General features: G+C 39.9%; 1 protein-coding gene across 7 annotated transcripts in view; it reads right to left on the bottom strand.

Moving 5' to 3' along the window:
- Positions 1 to 222: 222 nt before the first annotated feature.
- ZNF334 (zinc finger protein 334) overlaps positions 223 to 24,092 on the bottom strand; it is a 52,964-nt gene continuing 29,094 nt past the window's right edge. For 4 of the 7 annotated variants that reach the window (XM_074317303.1, XM_074317306.1, XM_074317304.1 and 1 more), the window contains 4 exons: positions 17,492 to 17,550; positions 12,518 to 12,644; positions 12,149 to 12,244; positions 223 to 9,224 (listed from right to left, as the gene is read on the bottom strand). In XM_074317303.1, coding sequence (XP_074173404.1) covers positions 7,438 to 9,224; positions 12,149 to 12,244; positions 12,518 to 12,644; positions 17,492 to 17,506 — 2,025 coding nt within the window. In that variant the 5' untranslated portion in view covers positions 17,507 to 17,550 and the 3' untranslated portion in view covers positions 223 to 7,437. Of the gene's footprint in view, positions 9,225 to 12,148; positions 12,295 to 12,517; positions 12,648 to 17,491; positions 17,551 to 20,592; positions 21,194 to 24,092 lie in introns of those variants that run through there. The other 3 variants (XM_074317302.1, XM_074317308.1, XM_074317307.1) reach the window with 3 other exon arrangements.

The following is a 24,092-nucleotide window of genomic DNA, read 5'->3' as shown; positions in this document are numbered from 1 at the left end:
CCGGGGGCAAGACCGTGCATGTATACTACTGCCCATCCACCTGGATGGGAACTGCTTCTGACGCGCTTTCTGACAGGGATGGAAAAGAACACATTAGCCAGACCAGTTGCTGCACGCCCGCACCCAGCACTGTGCTAATCTACCCTGCAAAGATACCACATGTGGCACAGCAGCTGCATTGAGGCTACTGTTTGGTTGCGTTTGCAGTAGTCCACTGGCATCCTCGAAGGTATGTCTGGTTTTTGCAGGGGCCAGACTGATGAATTAAAGAGGGTATGACAGGGACTGCATCATTTAGGTTAAGGGTGGCACTAGTTTCTGCCATTTCTCCTGGGATGTGATGTTATTTTTATTTTTTTCTCTTGGCCGGGTCCAGGGGGTCCTGTTTCAGAGGTTTCCACTGGCCTTTCTCACTCTGATGGCTCATACCCTACAGGTCAAGGGATCAACGTGGGAGTCGTGCCAATTACCAATATGATGTCTATCCCAATTGGGACCGGAGAAGTGACCATGGCGTAGGTCAGTGGGCCTAGCAGACTCACTGTAAGCCAGACTTGGGCCAGGAGTTTATGCCCTTCATATGCCCTCAATTAAATCGGAGGTCATGATGAGGATGTTTTGGGTCTCTGGGTATCAATGCCAACTCGGGTCCTGTGCCAATAGTTCTTTAAATGCTTGTGTGTTCTCCTTTGCCCAGCATATGATTCTCTGTCATGGTCTTTCAGAGTCCTTCTAGGGAGCCAGCCTCTCCTCAGTCAGTGTGTTTGTAATCTGAAAACTGGCTCCAGTCTGGAGGGACCGATTGTGACTTTTTGAGGCGTGGCCAACCACCTGATCAGGAAGGTTAAACTGTGAACAATAGGTATCTTAGTGGAGGAGACACAGGGTCACATGTTTCTAGGTATAACATGCATAGGAAAAAGACTAGAAGAAAACACAGCAGACTGTTAGCCATACTTACCTCTCAGTGGTATGGCAGTATTGTGGATGGTTTTAATTTTCTTCTTTAGAGTTTGCTGTATTTTCCATATTTTTGTTCTATAGCAGGTGTACTGTGCCATGCTAGAGATTACATGTGCACATGTGTGTTTTCTCAAGACAGAGGTTGCAGAAAATCTGGAAGTGGTCATCGACTCCCTACTCTCCAAAGGGTGGGTGTGGATATCCAGCATCACTTAAGAGGTGTCCCCAGGAAAGACGCCTTTTGAATCACTGAAGGTGGCCTCTCCCAGAGGCATGGAAAGGGGTCCCATTGCTTAAGGGACTTTAACCAGCCCGTTTGTTATAAAGGGGACGTACACTTGCCATACAACCCAGTAATTTTACTCCTAGGTATTTACTCAACCGAAAACATATGTTCATACAAAGACTTGCACATGAATACTTATAACAGCTTTATTCATGATAGCCTCAAACTAGACACGACCCAACATCCATTAACGAGCGAATGAATGAACAAATCATGGTATATCTTTACAATGGAATACTACTCAGTAATAAAAAGGAATGGATTATTAATACATCCAACACCACGAATGAGTCTCAAAATAATATGCTGAGTGAAAGAAGTCAGAAAAGAGAGTACATAGTGTTTGATTCCACTGATATAACACTCTCTAGAAAAAAATGCAAATTAATCTCTAGTGACTCAAAGCAGATGAGAGGTTGCTTGGGGTGGGAGGGGCAGGAAACAGGAAGGAGGGAATAATATGAAAGGGCACAGGGAAACTTGTGGGGATGATTAGAACACTGCAGCTCAAGGTTTTAAGTGACAGTGCCCTCCCCAAGGCGGCTTTTTAGGTATTTATTTCCTAATTGTTCCCTTCCACATAAAAATTGAATACCACAGATATACTATATGTTTATGTACTACAGTTCTGAGGGCCACAAACCACTGTAATATCTAAGATTATTTTCAGGCCCCAAGAACCAATTTTCACCCCCTTGGGGGCAATACTGCCCCTATTGAGAATGCAAGACTCAAAAAGAAAAACTTGAAGCAGGCAAGGAAAAAGCAGTATAATTAAAGCGATGTGATTTTATTCTTTGACGGAAACGTAGTGACACATAACTGTGAAAAATGTTTCCCCAGCACTATGCATTAATGTGGGTTAATGAAAATGGGTGACTGAAATGAGAGGTGGGTTTGAAAGGCGGGCAGCTTTTAGAGCAGAGGAGTGGTGGTCTTTCATGTGTGACTAGAGCCCTCTGGTGGCCATTTGCTGAAACTACTTCAGTAAATTAAATGTAACCCATTCATTTACCGGCTCTTTTTCCAGCATCCATGCATCATTGGTGAGCACTAGGCTTGGGTTTGAGGTTTAACAACCGAGTGAGAACCACACAGTGGGAAGTCGCAAAGCTGGCATTCAAAGTCAGGTCTGTCCGAAGCTAAAGCCCATACTCGTCTCCTCTGGAGGTCGAGGTTCATTTATTCACCTATAGATGTACAATGCTCCAGCATCATTTGTTGAAAAGTATGTCCTTCCTCCAATGAATTGCTCTTGTACCTTTGTAAAAGGTACAAGTCTGTTTGTATAAGTCTGTTTCTGGGTTCTCTATTATGTGCCTTTGATCATGTGTCTATCCACCTAACAATACTACACAGTCTTGATTGCCGTAGTTTTATAACACATCTTCAAATCAGCAGACTGATCCTTCCATTTTATTCCTTTTCAAAATCATTTTAGCTATTCTAGTTCCTGTCTCTTTTCATATAAACTTTAGAATAATCTTGCCTATATCTACAAAAAAAATTCCTGCAGGAATATGACAGGAATTGAATCAAGCCTACATATCAATATGAGCAGAATTAACATTTTTATTGTGTTGAGTTTTGCAATCCATGAACAAGGTATGTTAATCCATTTCTCTAGATCTTCGATTAGTATTTTGTAGTTTTCAGCATACACTTTCTGCACATGTTTTGTTAGATTTACATCTAACTACATAATTTTTGAGCAATTTAAAACGGTGTTGTATTTTAAATTTTGGTGTCCACATGTTCATTGCCGGCATATAGAAATACAATTGAGTTTTGTATGTTTACCTTGTACCGATGAACTTGTTGAACTCACTTATTAATTCTGGTAGGTTTTTCTGGATTTTTGTTTTGTTGTAGATTCCCTGGGATTTTCTACTGAGGCAATTATGTCACCTGCAAATAAGGACTATTTTATTCCTTCTTTTCTGATGTGTATGTTTTTCATTTCCTTTTCTTGCCTTACTGCAGTTTAGAACTTTCAGCACTATATTGGATACGAGTGGTGAGAGCAGATATCCTTTCCTTGTTCCCGATCTTAGTGATAAGCATCCAGTCTTTCACCGTAAAGTATGTCAGCTGTAGGTTTTTATAGATGCCCTTTATCAAGTTCCCTTCTATTCCTATTTTTCTGAGAGTTTTTGTGATGAATTTCAAATACTTTGGTCAAATATTTTTTCTTTATTGGTTGATATGGTCATGTGATATCAACCAAAGATCATTTCTTCTTTAGTTTGTTAATATAGATTACACTGACTGATTTCAAATACTGAGCCATCCTTGCATCCTTGCAATAAACCTCATGGTATATAATTCTTTTCACATATTCATGTCTTTTCATATGGTTAATAATCCTATTTGCTAAGGTTTTGTTAAGCATTTGTATGTCTATATTCATAAGGAATATCATCAGCCTGTATTTTTCTTTTTGTACTGTATTTTTGAAACCTTTTGATTTTGGTATCAGCGAATACTAGCTTTATAATATGAATTAGGAAGTGTTTTGTTTAGTTTTCTGGAAGTGTGTAGAATTGGTGTTTTTTCTTCTTTAAACTTTTGGTAGAGTGTTCCAGTGAAATGAGCTGGGCCTAGAAATTTTCTTTTTGAGAGTTTTAAATTATAGACTTTGATAAGTTACGAAAATATAACATTTAAAAAGCTATAAAAAGAGATACCTTCAAAAACACTATAAAAATAGGATTCTAAAAATATTCAACTAACCCACAGGAAAGCATGACAAAGAAAACAGAGAGGTGAAAACAAACAGAAACAAAGTGGCAGAGTTAGGCTCTAACATGTAAATAATTACATTAAATATAAATGGTCTAAATATACCCGTAAAAGACAGAGATTGACAGTGTGGCTAATCATGACCACACTATCCACTGCCAATAAGAAACTCGTTTTAAATAAAGTTATGTGGGCAGGTTAAAAGTAAAAGCAAGAAAAAAGATATAAGGAAAACATGAATTAAAAGAAAGCAGGAGTGAATCAAACTGGAAGTAAAGTGGGTTAAAAAGATCTCTCTGCAGAACTAACGTGGGAGCCAGAGAGACCTGGGTTCAACGCCAGGGTTTGCTACTTGGTTTCCCTATAACTCCAGTAATTTTAAGGGACATTTGTAAGCCTTGTTTTCCTCATCTTTAAAATGGGCACGGAAAGAGAACTTACCTCACAGTCCTGTTTCAAATAGTAAATGTGATGTGGCATGTATACCCTTCCTTCATTACTTGCTGTGTAACAAGATCCTATTCCAGGGGCCTGGGCTGGAAGCAACTCTTGATCCTCCTGTTCAGAGTGTGCAAAATTTGCACAGTGTTATGCTCTGCAGAGACAGTCAAGACTGTGTGACAATGGAAGATTTAGGACAACTTTCAGAGAAGTGAACTGAGCTGAATGAACTGGCAGGAGACAGAATTCACAAGAAAAGTCCTATTATTGGGTGTCTGCAAGGGCACAATCTAGGCAGGAGGGTGTCATCACATCCAGGTGAGAAAATTAAATCTCTAATCCTCTCTAAAGATATACATTATGCTTTCTTTCTTTTTCCCTCATTCTTTCCAGATCGTCACCTTTGGCCTTTAATGATATGCCAATTGCCCTGTAATCTGACATACAAAGTTCAGAAGAGTAATATCGGAAAAACATTATAATTGTTATGGACTGAATGTCCCTCCAAAATTCATGTTCAAATTCGAACCCTCAATGTGATGGTATTAGGAGGTGGGCCTTTGGGAGATGATTAGGTCATGTGGGTGGATTCCCTCATGAATAGGATTAATGCCCTATGAAAATGACCCTCCCTCACCCCTTTCTCCAGGAGCAAGAAGACAGAAGTCTATGCATCAGGAAGTGAGTCCTCAGCAGACACTAAATATGCTGGCACCATGATCTTGGACTTGCCAGCCTCTAGAACTGTGAGAAATAAGGTTCTATTGTATTGTTACAGCAGCCGGAACAGACTAAGACAATAGTATTATTTAAATTTGCTTCTTTATTTTGAAAATTAATAAAATTGGGCTAGAGGCAATGTCAAGATTAGAAGTTGCCCCATTATCAGTGCCCTGCTCATCATTCCACATAAAGTCAAAACAAGGCATACTAAAAAGTTTCTCCCTAGAAATGACAAGCAAGGGGGAACCATCAATCAAAAAGACACACTTGCCTGAAAGCCTTTTTTCTTCTCTGCCCTTTCCAGAATCCTGTGGATTCTCTGACTATAAGGATTAAAAGCATTAGTTTAAGACAGAAAAGAAGTATAGCTGGAACATATTTTCATATCAATATTTCCCTACAAGATCATTTTTGAGAAGAGGCTGAAGAACCTAACAATTAAGAGCACAGTTGGGTTAAATGGTATAATCACAGGATTTACCCTTATGTAGTTACTCTTTAGTGGATGAATGTTAAAACAAACGCACATAGTTTTGCCTCTCCCTTAACTTTCAAACTTTCTTTGTCACCTGGTTTTAGATGCTTTTTTGGGGGGCAAACCACACATAGTTGGATTTAGTTTTTTTAACCAACTATTAAACTCTGCCTTTGATGTGTGAATTCACCTTGTTTCTTTTATCTGTGGTAATCGATTATTTTTTCATTTTTATTTGTTTACTGTATTTTGATTTTGTTTCTTTTTCACTTTCTTTACTTTTCCTATTTTAGTCAATGTTCATATTATTTTTTAAAAATTTAGGAGAAATTTTACTAGTGAACAAAGGAAAAAATACAATCAAGAAGGGTAGGCCCAAATGACAAGTGGTGTAGGTACCTGAAAAGTCATTACAGAGATTTTTGGATATAGAAAAATAAATGAAAGAAAAAGAATCTTAACTATGATCCTTACACCAAAACATCACTTTTGCTAACATTCAAATGCAATTATTTCAAGCCTGTTTCTTGAAAATTAAAGTTTATGAACAGAAATATATGCTCATGTGTATATATGTATATGCATATATAAAAACATTAAAAGCAATACCTATGTACTCATGATCCATTTAAGAAACATTGAGCTTACTCTCTCCTTAAATGTCAGCCCCTTCTTCTTCCACAAATGTAATTGCTACTCTCAATTTTGTGTTAATCATCCCCTTTTTTCCTTTGTGGTTTTACTTATTGTATGTGTACCCTAAATAATGTACTGCTGAATTCTGTTTTTAAACTTTACATAACTGCAATAACATGGTATCTATATTTTTTAATTCAACATTATTGTTTTAAGATATCATCTTGATGTGTTTTACTGAGGTTACTCCTTTTTATTGGTACATATTATTCCCACTGTATGATCATACCAACATTTATTTACCTAGTCTATCATTAATGGGCATATGTTGCTGTTTGTTTTTTTAATAATATTACATAAAGCATTGCAATGAACATTCTTGTAATGTGTGGTGACAGATGTGCAATTTTTCCTAGGGCAGTGTTTTTCTGTGAGGGAGTAAATGGCATTCTGGATGAGCCTCTTCATCCTGTCCTTTCACTAACACGTTTCAGGGTGTTTAGCATCTTTAGACCTCTGACCTACTAAAAGCTAGTAGTACCCTCAGTCATAGTGACAACCAAACCATCCCAATATTTTCAAATACCTTTTAGGATGTCCACTTGAGAACTATTGTTTTAGGGTATGTGTCTAGAAGTGGGATTGTTGGGCCACAAGTTATTTGATTGCTCGATTTTCACTTATTGTTGAGATGCAGAGACAGTGGTGGGTTCCCCTATGCAAATCCAACATACACATTATTCATGTCATATAGCACAATCATGTACTATACACCTATATGTAGCCCAGTATGCCTCTGACTTTTCACATGTCTTTAATGCTGTTGTGTCAATGACATAAATTATTCATGCTTTTACAAAAGCGCCACATTTCACATTCTAAGAACAAAATATTTTGTTACCTTTTCTGTAATAAGTTTGGTGTCACATCTGACATATGACTTCTAGTTAAATAATATTTCTACAAGAACATTTTAATCCATATTCCTTAAAATGACATACTCCCCCTCAATATCTTTGAATACTTGTTGAAAGCTTTCACGCATTCAAAGCATTCATAGGGTTTCACTCCCGTATTAATCTGCTAATTCCAATTAGCTATGACCTATTGATAAAGACTGTCCTGCAAGGGTTGACATCTTAGCGTTTCTGCTCTGCAATTTTGCTGATGTTCAATGAGTCTGAGTTGGAGATGCAGGATTCTGCACGGAGAGAGCGTTGATGGGAGCTTTCTTCTTGTGTGTTTTTCTTTGATGTTTGGTGAGGGCTGACCTCTGGCTGAAGGTTTTTCTACATTCATCACATTCATAGGGTTTTTCCCCTGTGTGAATCCTCTGGTGTTTTGTGAGTGCTGACTTTTCATAGAAAGTTTTCCCACATTCCGGACATTTGTAGGGTTTCTCTCCTGTATGAGTTCTCTGATGCACAACGAGGTTGGATTTCACACAGAAAGATCTCCAGCATTCATTACATTTATAGGGTTTCTCTCCTGTGTGGGTCCTTTGATGTTGAGTAAGGTTTGACTTCACGCAAAAGGTCTTCCCACATTCATTACATTTATATGGTTTCTCTCCTGTGTGAGTTCTCTGATGCACCGTGAGGGCTGACTTCTGGCAGAAGGATTTTCCACATTTGTTACAGTCATATGGTTTTTCTCCTGTGTGAGTTCTCTGATGTTCAGTGAGGTTGGACTTCACAAAGAAGGATTTTCCACATTCGTTACATTCGTAGGGTTTTTTCCCTGTGTGTGTGCTCTGAGGTTGAGTAAGTTCTGTTTTCTTATGGAAGCTTTTTCCACATTTATTACTGTCATAGGTGTTCTTTCCTTTGTGAACTCTCTGATTTTGAGTGAGGTGTGACTTCTTACTTAAGATCCTCCCGTTTTTATTGCACTTATCTGTTCTTTTCCCCAAGTGCGTTCTCTGATGTTGAGCAAGTTTTGACTTCTCGCAGGAAGCTTTCTCACATTTACCACCTTCAGAGCTTTTCTCTCTTGTGTTAACTCTCTGACTTTGAGTGAGGTGTGACTTCTTTATTGCTTTTTCACTCTCATTACACTCATTGGGTTTTTCTATTGTGTGAATTTTCTGATATTGAGTAAAGCATGACTTTTCATGGAAGGGTTTCCCACATTTATTACAGTCACAGATTTTCTCTCCTGTGTGAGTTCTCTCATTTTGTGTGTGGTATGACTTCTGCAAGGCTTCTTTACTTTCATTATACTCATCAGGTTTTCCTCCTGTGTGCATTCTCTGATGTTGAGTAAGATTTGACTTCTTGCTACAGGATTTCCCCAATTTATTACACTCAGAGTGTTTCTCCCCTATGCAAGTTCTCTGGTGTGCATGATTTGACTTCATGCATGAGGACTTCCCATTTTTACTGGATTCATGTGACTTCCTTTCCCTAAGGGTTCTCAGACAAGCATTAAACTTTAACTTTTGCATGAAGGTTCTTCTGTAATCATTACTTTCAAAGGGTTTCTCTCCTGTGTGAGTTCTCATATATGTAACATAGGCTGGTTTTTTATGAAAGGCTTTCCTACAATTATTATATTCAAGAAGCAGCTGCAAATCTGAATTCTTCTGATGTTGAATAAAGTCATCATTATGACAGTGGGATTTCTTCTTTTGATCATTTTCACAGGACGTGTCCCCTGTATGAATTTTCTCATGCACAGTATCAAGGAATCTACATCCATTGAAATCACCACACTTTTTTATTACATGGCTTCTATTACAAATAATTAATTCTGAAACACTTTTCAAGCTTGTTCCAAATGAGTCACATTTATGGGATATCTTTCTTGAAGGCACTGGATTTGTGGCCATATTAAATGCTTCTCCTAAGGCCTTACTTGTCTCCTTCATCAATGTTTTGTTGATGAATAAAGCTTGCCTGGCATGTTTATCTTCATTGTCTTGGCTTCTCTCTTTCACGTTATTGACTTTCTGGACTTCTAGAAATATTAAAAATTAACATACATTATGAATTATAACACATTTCTTAAGGAATAGGGTTGTACACAAGTACCCTATGTTGAGTTGATTTTCAGGTTTTGGACACAGTCTCCTGGGATGAAAGAACTCCTAAGCAAGCATGTTATACTCTTTTGATTTGGTAACATGAAAACAAAGACAAAAAAACCCCATCATACTACAGTAGAAAAATAAAGAGAAAGCTGAAAATTAATACAAGTAGCTTTGGCTTGTTACAAATATGACCTCAAAATAGATAGAGAGTTTGAAATAAAACACAAGGAATGGTGAACTGAGAACAAAGGATGTAGGGAAAACAACGGATCCAAGGATGGAGGATAGGCAAAGAATGGGGCAAAGATAAGGGACACTGAGTAGGGAGCTTGAAGGGCTATCGAGGGAAGTGTCAGAGCAAAGATTAAGTGAGGAGGCAGATTACAGACTAGAACCTTAGCCTTCTCTCCCCCGTACTTTTTAATTACTGTTGTGGGATCCTTAGTACAGTCCACACGCTTCCAACCTCTTCCTCCTCTTTTCCATTCTGTAGACCAACTCCCAACTAAACTTATGAAATTATTAATTTCCCCTGGTCTAATGGTCCGTCCCATTGCTCTGGCTCCATCTCTCCATACAGCGGTGATACAGACAAACAATGTCCAAAGACAACGTTAAGACACATGAGAGGACACACCATGCTCACAACAGGATCCGATCCACCTCTATATTCTGATTGATGGCGCTATCATTTGATCTAGTAGGTTAATCAATAGTAACCTGTCCTGACAACCCCACTTTCCCCACTTTGAGTCTGTCGACTTATTTTACCAACTGATTGTGTCTTGTCACGATACTAATTTTTAAATTCTACTTTTATATCATGTTTTGTCTTCTCTGATTTCTCTTTCTATGAGAACTCAAGCACCTGGCTATTCAACTTGGTCCTAGAGCCTTTATTAATTTTTGTCTTTAAAATGTTTGGCTATGGGCGATTCTTATTATCCTCTGCTAGTCTCATTTTATGCAATAACATCAACTGTAAGCTTAAAAACTGATGACTTTTCTGTGGCAGATAAACCAGAGTCAAGATGCTAGCAAGGAAAATTTGATATTGAATGTTTATACTAGTTTCTTGCACCTAAATTCACAATGCATGTTCAAACGATCACCCCACAAGTCTACAATATTGTCAGCTCCCACCAAACCAGGGTGTTTAATTCCATACCTTGTGCATTTTCAACCACAGACTCACTCTCACGTTCTTCGCTGAGTTAGCACATTCCATTCTTAGCTCTACCCAGAACCTAAGCATCCTTCAGGGTAATGCTACTTTCCATTATTTAAAAAATCTCTTCACCATTTTAAGTCCCCTTTGTGGTAAATATTGCAAGTAAATAGTGTCTGTACAATATGTTCTGAGACTATTTCCTAAGCACTAGTTTATATGGTGCTTTCTCTCTACTTCTACTTTCATAATTAAGGCAGATTTCCATTTCTTTTGGCAGTTTTTCCACCATTTTTTGTTTTGTTTCTTTTTGTTTTCACATTTGGTATTTCAGCTGCCTTCAACCTACAATAAATATAGAGCTGACTTTTTTTTTTTTTTTTACTTTCCTTGTGGCGTTTGGATGATTTCCAGGAAAAGGAGGGACAATGCCAACTTCACATTTGCATCTGCATAGTGGAACTCACTCCTTTCTTCTAGAAACACTTCGTTCACGTGGCTTCTGGAATACCACTGTCTCCTGGCTCTGTCCCTACATACTGGGTCCTTCTTCTCAGTCTCTCTTGCTAGAATCTTGTGTCTTCCTGACCTCCAAATGGAGTGCTTAAGGGTGGGGTCCTTGACTTCCTCTCTTATCTATTATCTCACTGAGCGTAGAATTCAGTCTTTACCAGGCCTGTAAAGTTCTCCCCCCAGCTAAGTCTCTGCCATCGTTTGCACCTTTCTCCTCAGGAAACCCTCTTTGGTCCTGACTTCCGTGCTCTTCCCTGATTCCACCAGGTCCACCCCCGTCTCAGAGGCTTGGAACTTGCTGTCTCTGATAACTCATGGCTCACGCCACCCCTTCATTCTAAACTCCATTCCACGTTTTTTGTTCAAATGTTCACCTCCTCAAAGAGGCCTTCCCTGACTTCCCTTCCAAAACATCACTCCCTGTCACTCTCTCTCCTCTTCACCTGACTTTAGCTTTTCACAATGCTAATTACTACCAGACACAGTATGTATTTATTTGCTAACTGGATCTACTGATAGGAGACTTTGCTTTTGTATCCTTTGTGCTTATTATGTGACTGGTGCATGGCAGGCACTTAATAAATATTGTTGGGGGCGGCCGATAGGCTCAGTTGGTTAGAGTGCAGTGCTCATAACACCAACGTTGCCAGTTCGATTCCCACATGGGCCAGTGAGCTGCACCCTCCACAACTAGGTTGAAAAAATAATGACTTGACTTGCAACTGATGGGTCCTGGAAAAACACACCATTCCCCCAAGTAAATAAATAAATAAATAAATAATATTGTTGAATAAAATAATGTATCAATAAATGCATATCTACAGAGCGTTTGGTCCTGGAGGGAAGGTGAACAAAGGCTATTATTGAACAGAAAAAAAACAGAGAAATAAAGTTCTAGGATGAGGGAAGTTGCAATTGGATTCTACAAAAACCAAGCAAATATCTCTACAAATGTTCCACAGAAAACAAAAGAATTATATATGAAAGTTAAAAATTATATATTTGGCGGTTACTATTTAAGGCATGGAGGTCATCTGTCTTTAGTCATGTCGAGAAGCCTTGAGCCTCAAAAAGAGGTTTCTGAAACCCATTCCCCAGATCCCAAGCCCTGAACTGGGCACTTGGGATTCAGTTCCCACCAGCCGCCTCTGTCTCATCTCATTAACTCACCTGGGTGGCGCTGACTTGGGAGTTCTCTCTCTAAGATCCACGCTTCTTCTCCTTGCTCCAGCTTGAGTATCAGCTCAGGTTTGGTGACACAGTGCCCTGTTACGAGAAATGACATGGCTGTGGCCACGTTGCTTAGAGTTCAGGCCCTTTGAAGAATCAGAAGGGAGGAGTTTTAGAAGCTGTACAACAATGGGGCCCCCATCAAAGACCCTTTCACTAGGGAGGTAAGAACACAACATTCTTTCAAGTTCCTTAAAACAACCTCTGAAGCCACAATCTCAAGCCTAAAACTCATGACACTCTATAATGATTTGCTTCCTAAGATGGGGCATGCGTGCCATTGCGAGTTGCATGGGAAGCTGTGCTTACCCAGGGACACCAGGTGTCTGTAGCTCTCCAGCATCACGTCCCTGTACAGGTGCCTCTGAGCAGAGTCCAGCAGCTGCCACTCCTTTGGGGTGAAGTCCACAGCTATGTCCTCAAACAACACCGACCCCTGCAATAGTCCAATCCTGCTTAATCCAAAGAGCTCAAGACCAATCGCATGGGAAATACATATGGGAACTAATCCTACTGTGTTCACTGCTAAGAGTTTACCAGGAAATATTACAAAGGCTGTCTGTGGACCTTCCTTCATGTTGTACTTTGCGGGAGAAACAGAAACCATAACAGAAGTACTCGGCCTCTACAGTTATTTATTAATTCATAAAACAATTTGAGTTCCTCTGCATGCCTACAACATGTTCTAGTTTTGGAGGACGCTAAGGCAATGAAGGCACTGGTCCTGTTTTTAAGGTTACAGACCTACGAGGAGACATTTTACATAGACATACACATGCAATAATGAATTATGGGAGCCATGAAATAAAGTGTGTGCAAAGTAGAGCAAGGTTACAAAGGGGAGCAGCTCTTTGTTTTTCAAGGTTATGCTTCACTGAGGAGATAAAGATTAGATTGCATATCAACAGTGAGTTTTCTGTGAGCATGGGCAACAATATAAGCAAAGGGATAGAAACATTAAAATCACATTCAATTAAGGGAATTGCAAGTAGTACCGTGTGACAGAAAAGGTTGGGGGCTTTGGTGAGATAAAGAACAACAGAGGTATTTAGTGGTCAGACACCGAGAATTTCTCTCCTGTAGGCTAGTGGACTTCAAATATTTAGTCACCCCATCAGTAAGAATTTCTGAGTATCCCTCAGTGTATTTACTAGAAATTACACTACTGTATATGACTCTTCAGCCAGACACCAAAAGTAAAGCTTAATTTTCTCATTTTTTTTAGATACAAAAGAAACATAAAAGGGCATTCTAATCCTTTCTTTACACACCGTACATGACTTGATTACGCAGTTGTCTGGGGTGGACACCCCTACTTTGAAGATTACTTCTGAGGACACTGGGGACCTATAAGTAAGGGACGTGATCAGCTTTATATTTTGAAAGTAATGCTCCAGAAGCAGAGTGGAGAGTGCTTGAAAGCCGTGGTTCTCAATCAGACATGATTCTGCCTGCCAGGGGGCATGTGGCAATGTCTGGAGACATTTTGGGTTGTCACAAGCGAGGAAAGGGTGCCACTGGTAGTGAATCCAGAGGGTGCTGGTGAGTCCAGAGACGCAGCTCACCATCCCACAATGCACAGCACAGCCTCTACAACCAAGAATTATCTGGCCCCAAATATCTATGGTGTTGCGGCTGAGAAAGCTGTTTGCGAGGGAAGTCCGAGAGGAAGGTCGTAGACTCATAAGAAATGACCACCTATTTTAATGTAGTAGCAAAAGGATTTAGAAGTGGGAGCTCATTGTAAGTGGAGTTAATCAGCAACTGGGTATGAAGTGAAGGGAAAATGGAGCATTACCGCCAGGTTATCTGCAAGCGCAGCTGGGTCAATGCTGGTGCCGTATTCTGAGACTGACAGAACAGGAGAAGGAATAGGGTGGGCAGGAGAGAGCTGAATCTCAAACACGCTACACTTAAGGCATCGGTGACACATACAGGTGGAGACGTCCCGGTGACAGCTGGTTACAGTATCTTGGAACTCAGGGGAGAGCTCTCGTATAAGGATACACTTGGAAATCAGGAGTGTTTCAGTGGTAGCTGAAACCATCTAAATAGGGAACTTGTTCACAAAGAGCATGGAAACCAAGGACAGAACCTGAGGGACAGCAGCCGAAGGACAGTAGGCCCTGGTGACCAACAGGGACCCAGAACCGGAAGTTAGCAGCTGTGTCTGCAGCATCTAGAATAGTCCTGATCCCCAGTGGTGCTCAATGAGCAGCTGTCAAACAAATGAAAAGGAGGCTCAAGAGTCACTGGTGGTGACAATTTCAAGGATAAGTGACTCGTAATGCGACACAATGGACTGGGCACACCCATTTATCTCCTTTGCTTCCAAAACTGGAGCAGGGAGAGACATCCAAACACTAACACGTTTATCAGAGCAGTGGAGCGTTGGGCAAGAGTCAGCAAGTGAGAAATTCTGACTAGTTTCTGGAAGATATAGAGTGGCAGGGGGACAGTGGAAGCACTGAGTAACACAAGTACGCTGTACTCCTTAGGGGGTCCCGTACCCCCTTCCACAGGGGTTGGCTGAGAGTTAACACTCAGGAGAATGGTCCCTAAAACAAAACAGGGACTTCTCTCCAGGGGTCTGTGTGAACTCTGCAACCCAGCAGAGTAGCATCGTACTGTACTTAGTATCTTGAGATGGTCTCAGCTTTTCTTTTAAGGCAATGCTAAGGAAATAAACTGACACTCTCTGCCATTAGGTAAGGCACTGCCCCCTTTGGCAGGGGAAAGAGGGGTCCCCTCGTGCTTCGCTCCCCTCTGCACAGCCTAAAGAGAAGCCTGTCTGTACACATCTCCCAACAATTCACGTGAGCACCCACGTCAGTCCATCCATTCAAGGGCAAAGCTTGCCCAGGAAACACCTCTGCACTGCCAAGTAAACACACATCAGCTACCTATATTGATGTAATGAAGTTTTTACCTTTCTGTTCACACAGAAAACAGAAGCGGGCCCAGAGGGAGGAGGAAAAACAATAATCTGAAAAATAAGCCTCAAGAACAGGCTTGAAGACTGTTAAACAAATTTAATGTCAATAAAAAGCAACAACCCAAAGGATAAGTACCAAAGCGAGTAGACTGAAGACCATGAAAACAAGTTTAATTCAGCTATTGAAGAGAATCACGTTCGGTGTCCTTAAATTGATGGAAGAGTCTTACTTCCATAAAGTGAGAAGAGCTGGTTGAGAAAAAAAGGAAAAACCCACAGATACTAAATATTTTGTTGCCGACTTATGAAAACAAATAAGCAAAACTCTCAAGAGAAGGCTTGAAAACAAAATGACTACATAAATGAGCAAATCTCTCACCACATAGAACAAAAACAGAAAAATGGAAATGAAAGAAAAGTAACAAAACCCAGACGGCCGATTGGGAGAGGCACTGACAGTCTAATGGGATTTCTGGATGACAAGAACAAAGAGGCTAGAGGGGAGGAAAAGAATCACAGAAATAACTGAAAACATCCCAGAGCACAAGAGTCTTCATCTTAAGAGAACCCATCCAATTACCACGTAGGCAGCCTGAGAAAAGAACAAATAACCAGACACTGCCTGGTGAAACATTTGAAACCCAAGGATAAAGAAAAACTTGCAAGAAGGAAAAATAAAACAGGTTATTTATGAAAAAATGAGAATCAAACTGCCACACGACTTTTCCCCAGTCTCTCCAAATGCCAGGAGATAATAGAGATGCTCTTTTCTCATAATACTCTGAAGGAAAAGCATCTCAAAGCAAAATCCTATAACCTGTCAATCACTCATGTAACGGGGCAGAGTAAAGGCACTTTCAGATCCCCAGATTCAGACGGCACACAATCACAGCCATTCTGTGAAATATTCCAGAGGCCTCTATTAAAACTCAGCAGAACCTGAGAAAGAAGACATGACATATGGAAATTGTGGTGGACAAACAGAAGAGCGCTGAAGAATTGGTTCCTCATAAAACCAGAGAAGGGCTGCAAGTGGGTGATTTACAGACATGGGGCTAACTCAACAGGAAACGCTTTCTTTTAAAGTTATTTATAAAAGGTAGGTAGGCAAAGTTTTACATTTCTTGACAAAGCTACATATTGTGGGAAGCAAGCGTGAGAATTCCTGAACTCTGGAAGAGGAGCTGAGGGTAAAGCTACAGCAGGCCACGCCAGTTCAACCACAGGCCACCTGGAATGGGTAATACAATCAGCCACTGACGACAGAGAAGGTCTGGCCCTCGGGATGAGCTAGGACTGCCAGTCCTAATGGTCCGTATAGGGTACTTCAAACCCTCTTTCTACCTAAGGAGGGTTGCCAGATTCAGTAAATACAAAATACAGGGCACCCAGTTAAATGTGAACTTCAGATAAACAACGAGTAAGTTTTTAGTATAAGTGTGTCCCATGCAAGATATAGTTCATTTTACATGCCCTGTGTCTTATCTGGCAACCCTATGCCTAAAAGGTCTCCCATTCCAAGTTCTTGGGCAAGTTGGGACACAGCAGATGATAACTAACAACCAACAATGGGTGGACTTGGGTTTGGGGTCTCCCATTGGGGCAGGGAGAAGTACAGACCAAATGAAATGGTCTGTATGTTGAAAATTGTTGAAGCTGTGACAAGTACACTGGAGTTATTACATCCAGGTAAAGAATTTAACAGTGACTGAAATGTAAAAGCAGCTGGAAATTGTAGGTATATTGTAACTGCCCAACTATTATAATTTTGTCACTTTATCTTCAAACTTGGGACAGCAAAAATAACAAGACAATGTATGCTGAAATTTCAGTAGTTATTGTCCAAGTAGCTAGAAAGTGTGAGGCAGTTGTTAACAAAGAATTCCTGAAGTAAAATTTATTATGTAAAAAGAAAGTGAAAAAGAAAAGCGTTAGTTGATTTCCACAAAAATGGAGACGAGGGAGGCATAGATCTTATTTAGATGATACTATAAAAACAATTCCTAATGATAAACGTCTAAGTATTACTTTGTTTTGTGCACCTGAAACTAATAAAAAAAATTGTAAAAAAACAAACAAAAAAAACAATTCCTGATGCTGCTGATAGAAAAATGTTTACCTCTGTGTTAAACACATCAAAGGTAATCAATAATAGAGGAAAAAGACTATGTAGAGCTTCACAACCACTGGAAGAGGGAAAAGGGAAGTAAGATGATAACGCAGGAAAAAAATCAGGAAATGAAAAAAATGAAGAAAAACAATTGACAAGAAAGCATGGTTACTAAAAACGCAAAAGAACGCTTAGGTTTCACCGAAAAAACAAACTGGTAATAAGTATAACAACTCACCTGGGATATGTTCATTTTCTCCTGCTCCTGGAAAAGTTTAGAGACCGGCGAAGGCGGAGCTGGAGAAAGAAAGGAGCAAAGGCATCGTGAGAACTATGGTCTACCTGGAAGGTCCTGAAAGCACCTAGAAATCCATACATACCAGCTGACAATGGCCACAAGGTGGGAGACCCTTCGGAAAGGGCAGGTATGCCGAGGGGACTCTTGTAACCATCGTATAACCATGGGGAGCTAAGAGAAGCAAGTTTTTTTGGGGGGGAAAGTAAATCTTTTTTTCTTATTGGCTTCTTACAATGTATAGCCTCCGTAGAGTTAATAGCAGACAAATATAAAACAAGACAGAGTCCAGCTAAGGAAGACTTGGTCACACAAATCAGAGCATAGCAAGGACAACACGCCATGCCTTCAATCCATTATCAAACATATTATATTCTGAATGTTTTGATGTCTCGGGTTTACTTTAATCCAGTAGAGGAAGGTGGAAATGGGAATGTGTGTGTGTGTGTGTGTGTGTGTGTGTGTGTGTGTTAGGGGGTGGCGGGAGCACAGATGAAATAAATGGTCCATATGTTGAAAATTGCTGAAGCTGTGATAAATATACAGGAGTCATTATATTATTTCCTTTTGTATATTTTGAATATTTCCGTTAAGAAAATGTAAAAATCATGTAACAAAAACCTGATAGGATTTATTTTTTATTTATATTTTTAACTCCTTGAGGTTAAAGAATTAATAGGAACCTCTAACAACAGGGATGGTGTGCTTTAAGGAAGTTTTTTTTTTTTTTTTTAAAGGGATTTGCTATCCTTCGGTTGAAGTGTCTCTAGAGACTTTTTATTAAGAAACTTGTTTTGACTTAACTGAGACATGGTGGCCAGAACAGTGGTTTGAGAGTTGGGGGCTTTGGTGCTCCTTTTGGTTCTGCCATTAATGATTAATGTAAACTAGATACTAATCCAGGTATAATAACATTAGTGATACTGACACTGGTATAGCGCTTACTATATAACAGCCATTGTTCTAAGTACTTGACATATATCACTTCATTTATTCCTTAAAATAAAGCAAGATGTCGGTACTATTATTACGCCCATTTTATAGATGAAGAAATTGAGGGGAAGAAAGTTAAAGTAATATGGTAGAGCTGGGCTTTGTTTGAATCCTGACAGGTGGGCTCCAGAAACTTTGTACTTAACTCTATGCTGATTACTCCCTCAGGTTCCATATTGTTCACTTTTAAAAAGAGGCAGGATTCTATAACCCCTCAAAACCCTTCCTACACTCCAATAAAAGCAGGAATGGGGGGCGGGTAGCATATCCCTAAGTTCCAAATGTGGTGATGGGTGTGGTTTAAGGGTGGTGCAGAATCCTGGAAAAGGGACTAGAAAATGAAGAGTCTGGGGAGAAGTTTCCAGAAGGAGTGGAGCTAGCGTTTCCCTGGCCTTCCTCCCAGGCCATGTCCTCCTCAACTGTCCATAGGATTTCCTCTTCCCACGAAGCCTGCCTCTTGCCCACCACTCTCAACCAAGCTAACCTCTCTCTTCTGAAAGTTGTCCCTCCACTGACTGGCGGTTCTTGACAATCTCTGATGTGGTGATGTTACTCAGGGCAGAAGGGCCAGAAACTGCCTCTGAGCGAGCAAATATAAAACCTACTTGTTTCTCAGATCTCTGCCCTGCAGCTGTGGTGGGGCCCTCCCAGGTGTGCCCACCTTCTTTCCTCACAAGAGCTGTGTGACCCAGGGAAATTGCACCAGGCTGGAGGGGGCAAATTAAAATCACTGGAATCTTTGGTCCAGGTCCCAACTGTCTCTTGGAATTCACCATCCCCTACAACAGTTTTCACAGTATGGTACCCACACCAGCAGCAGCAGCAGCAGCGTCACCCGGGAACTTGACAGAAATGTAAGTTCTCAGGCCCCTCCCCAGACCCACTGAGTCGGAACAGAACCTCTGGGAGTGGGCCCAGCCAGCTGTCAGATGTTAACAAGCCCTCCAAGTGACTCTGATGTATGCTTGAGAACCGCTGCCAGAAAATCTGGCTTGGGAGTCTGCAACCTGCTGAGGGCACAGGGCAGATGGACAAGGAAGAGTCTAGAAGCCTCACTTCTGCAGTAACCTGCGGGTTCTGAACAGATACCGAGAAATCTCTAAGAGCCTGTAAGGAAGACTCAGTCCTGTACACTCCAGGTTCCTCCTCGGGGCTCTAAGGGATGTGCCACTCTGCCTAGTGCTGGGCAAGGCCCTACGTGGGGCTTGGGAATAAACCTGAGAGGTTTGCGCCCAGATCCTTCAATCACTGGCGCTGAGACTCCCCTCCAGAGTCTTGGTTAAAATGAGATTGTTAATACCGACTTTACAGGGAGTCTTTGAGAACAAATATACTTAATGAAAAGAACAGTGAGAAAGGCAGCTAACATTTCCCAGGTGCGAAGTGAACGTCAGGACCTGTGCTCAGTGCTTTACAGGTGCTATCGCATCCCATCCGCAGAACAACCTGGAGGCAGGTTTTAGGAATAACTTCAATTTACAGATGGAGACACTGCGTCTTACAGGCTCATCATTTTGCCTGTGGGGAGGCTCAGTGGCAGAGCTAGAATTTGAACTCCTTAGTTACAACTCGGGTTCGTAAATCAGCCTGCTATCCCGCAGACCCACCACCTGCCCTTAGCCTGCCGGCATGTAACAAATGTTGTAAGAACTCATTCTCCCGAGAGCAGACGAGCTCGGGCGTTCAGGGCGGTACCGCCAGAGACTGGAATCCATTCTCCTCCCGGCTGGTGGCGTGGCTTTGACTAGCTAATGAATGGTTGGTCACGGCACATGCAAATTCGAGGTGCTTCTGGGAACAGTTCTTTAGCATTTGGGTGCCTTTTTTCTCAGCGCACTTGATTCTGACCAAAGACCCATGCCCTTATCCTCCTCGTGGAACTTGCAGGTCCGCAGCCCAGGTCCTCTGTCACTGGGCTTTCTCTAGGGGCAAACGCCGAACAAGGGCTACGGGGTCAGCCCGCGTGGGATTTGCGCAAGTTTTTGCTTCCACCAGGTGTGGGCAAACCTACCCCCAGCCTGGCAAAGCAACCCTCGAAACTGGGCTCTCACCTGTAGTGCACATCCTCCACGCGGGACCCCGTCACCGAACGACGCGTACACGGGGCGTTATCTGCCCCGCGAAGCTGGAGACAAGGGCGCGGGAGAACAATGAGGGAGAACTGCACATGCGCAGGAGTTGTGAGGACCACTTCCCTGGGCTCTCCCCGCAATCCATCAAATTCCATCCAATTCAGGACTCCGTCTCCCATAAGTCTGCGCGCCCCTTTCCTTAGGGACTATCGTAAGAGTTCCTGCCTTATCTGGTGAATTGGATGATTTGTTGTCCACAGTCATCTCTACTTTGGAACCCGGGTTCCTTCGTAACCCCAGGATTAGGGATCTGAACCCCACTCCACTTACAACCAGTGTCCCTTTATGTCAACTGCACATAAGAAAACATAAAAATTCAACTAAACTAAAAACTGAACTAAACTACTAGAAAAGAAAGCCCAGCAATATAGTAAAAGGTTAATACCACCCAGAAATTTTTTTCTCACACACCATCTCCACCCAAAACGGGGGATTTCAAAAGTAATACACTGAAATTGTAGATAAAAGGGCAAGTACACATAAATCACAGGAAGACTTGATGAAAAGAAAAGCACTCATAATTTCCTCTCCCAGAAATGGCCATGTGAGGTGATACTTTTATTAAAATAGTGGCCTAAAAGTTCAATGTGTTACTTTGATCTTTTCATTAAACATGTAGTTAATAATTTTCTTACTTTTTACATTTTCATTTTGAAAATTTTTAAACTTACAGAAAAGTTGCAGGAATGATTCATTCTGAATGAGCACCTATAGTCTATTTTCTTAAATCTACCAATTGTTAATATTTTACCACGTTTGCATTCTCTCAATTTCTCCTCTCTCTCTTACTCTCCAATGGTGAGGGTAAGTTGCAAACACAGACTGTCACCCCTAAAACTAGCATATATTGCCTAAGATCAAAGGCATTCTTTTATGTAACCACTACACAATTATCAAATTCAAGAAATTGAACACTAATATATTATCAAATATGTAGACTATATTCAAATTTACCCCATTTCACAATAATATCCTTTATACCTTTTTTTCCCCATCATCCAGGATCCAATTCATTCATTACATCCAGTTGTTGTATCATTTAGACTCCTTTAATCTAGTCCCTCAGCCTTTCTGTGTCTTAGTAATTTTGAAGAGGACAGGCTAGGTGTTTTAAAACATGTTACTTCATTTATGTTTGTCTGACTGTTTCCTCACAATTAGATTCAGGTTACACAATTCTTGGCATAACATACAGACGTAACGTTTGTCTCAGTAAATCACACCAGATCAGTTTCATATACATGATGCCATTTTTGGTAATATTAACCTTGATCCTATGAGTAAGATAATGTGCAGGTCAATATACTTTTATATCAATTGTTTTTCTTATGCCAATGATAGAAATAGGAAATAAGCTCCATTCACAGTAGCATTCAGTTTCTAGGACTAGGTTAACAACAATTGGACAGAACTTACACAAAAGAAACTATAACATTCTACTGTGTGACATTACAGATGTGAATGAAGACATGTCTTGTTTTCCTAGACGGGAAGACTCAACATTCTTTAACAAAATTTCAAAATATCAATAATTTGAGTGATGTGGTTTCTTTACTTTTTCTTTTATTTCGTTTTACCTAACAGAACACATCTAAATTTCATCTGGAAGAAGAACAACCCTAGGATAACAGCCAGGACTTAAAAACAATCAGAGTACTTCCCACAAGACATGCATATTTATAATATTAATATAATATTCAAAAGGTTGCCTCTGGCTCTTCAGAAGAACAGGTACAAACCCAAGAATTCATTAGAATTTAGAGTATGATGAAGGGGAAATTTCCATGTTGGGGGAGGGGAGAAAAGGGGCAGTCAGGAAATCATGTAAGGAAACTAGAGGCAATGGGGGAGAGTGGGAAGATTATTTTTCTTGTTCATACACGTTATAACACAAATTTCATATAGACTCTTGATTTAGCATTTTAACAGTAAACCATCAAGTACCCAGAGAAAACATAAAATAAGTTTCTCATTTAATCTATGGGTAAGGATGGCAAGCTGTAAAACCATAAAAGAAATGACTGCTGAATTTTACTCTAGAAAAATTTAAAACCTTACTTTCAGACAACAACAAAAAAAATCAAATAAAAAACACTTGGAAAATATATTTGTTAAGTATATAAAAGAAATGGTTTATTGGCTTCATTTAATTATCTCTTACACATTTATAAGAAGATCACACTACCATAAAAATGATCTATGAATATGAAGGTGAAAGTAATAAAAGAAAAAAATGCAAATGAGGAATAAATATGTGAAAGCAGCCCATAAACTACAAATAAAAAATGCAAATGTTTTTTGGACTTTACCATTGGCAAAGATTATAAAGAAAAATGATATCCAGGGAGGACAGAAGTTTAAGGAAATGTTCATTCTCATAAATTTCTATTTGGAATATAATTTACAAAACAATTTGGAGGCCACTCTGTACCAAGATGTAAAAGAGCAGGCACTTTAATGCAGCAATTCTATTACTAGAAATATGACCTAAGGAAACAGTTGTCCAAGGATACGTGTACGCATATAAGTACATTTCTTACAGTTTATAATAACAGCAGCACATTGTCAAAAATCTAAATGTAAGGAAGGAAAAAAAAGAAAATCACTTGTAGGGCTCCATAAGGTAGGGTATTAGGTAACCATTAAAAATTATAATGCAGAGCTATATGAATTGACATGGGGGAGGATTATAATATATTGTGATATAAAATGCTCTTTACACAAGAATGTAAAGCATTAATTCATTTTTTTGTAAAAAGCATACGCATCTCCTAAGGATAAAAAAAAACGAAAAAGCCAAACGCAAGTACAAAATTGATCCAAAAAAAAAATTAAAATCACTTTCATACATTAACAATAGAGAAGTCCATGCAAAGATTTTGTTTATAAAGACCTGGAAGAATTCAAAACCTGCATCATTCAATACTAATTTCCCCACAGTAATAGACGTAGAATTGGAAAGATGCATTCTCAGGGAGCATAAATTTATATCTATTGTGGAATATACCTGCCCTAATGCTGCCTTTTTTATTTTTAGCTTTGATGTTGTGGAGCGTTCACCAGTAAATTAACAGCACAATGCTGTGGTGTTTATTTAAGTGTCTTTGTAGTATCTTATAAAACTGTGGTGTTTATTTAAGTGTCTTTGTAGTATCTTATAAAACTGTGGTGTTTATTTAACTATCTTTGTAGCATCTTATAACATCTAAATTCCACTTCAAAATAATTGGTCTTCATGATTTTTTAAGCCCCCTAAGAGCACAACCATTTAATGAATATTTGGATGAGACTGGTATAATAATTAAAATATTTTAAACGTTAATAACAGTGAATGTTAAAATAACTGCCAGAATTACAAAATTATTCAAGATATTCTAAATCATTAGTAACAGTGTGCTTATCCAAGAACACTTATTCCA

The sequence above is a fragment of the Rhinolophus sinicus genome, linkage group LG13, assembly GCF_036562045.2.
Source record: "Rhinolophus sinicus isolate RSC01 linkage group LG13, ASM3656204v1, whole genome shotgun sequence".
NCBI lineage: Eukaryota > Metazoa > Chordata > Mammalia > Chiroptera > Rhinolophidae > Rhinolophus > Rhinolophus sinicus.
The sequence above is the reverse complement of the archived record's forward strand: the minus strand, read 5'-3'. Positions and strand labels throughout refer to the sequence as shown.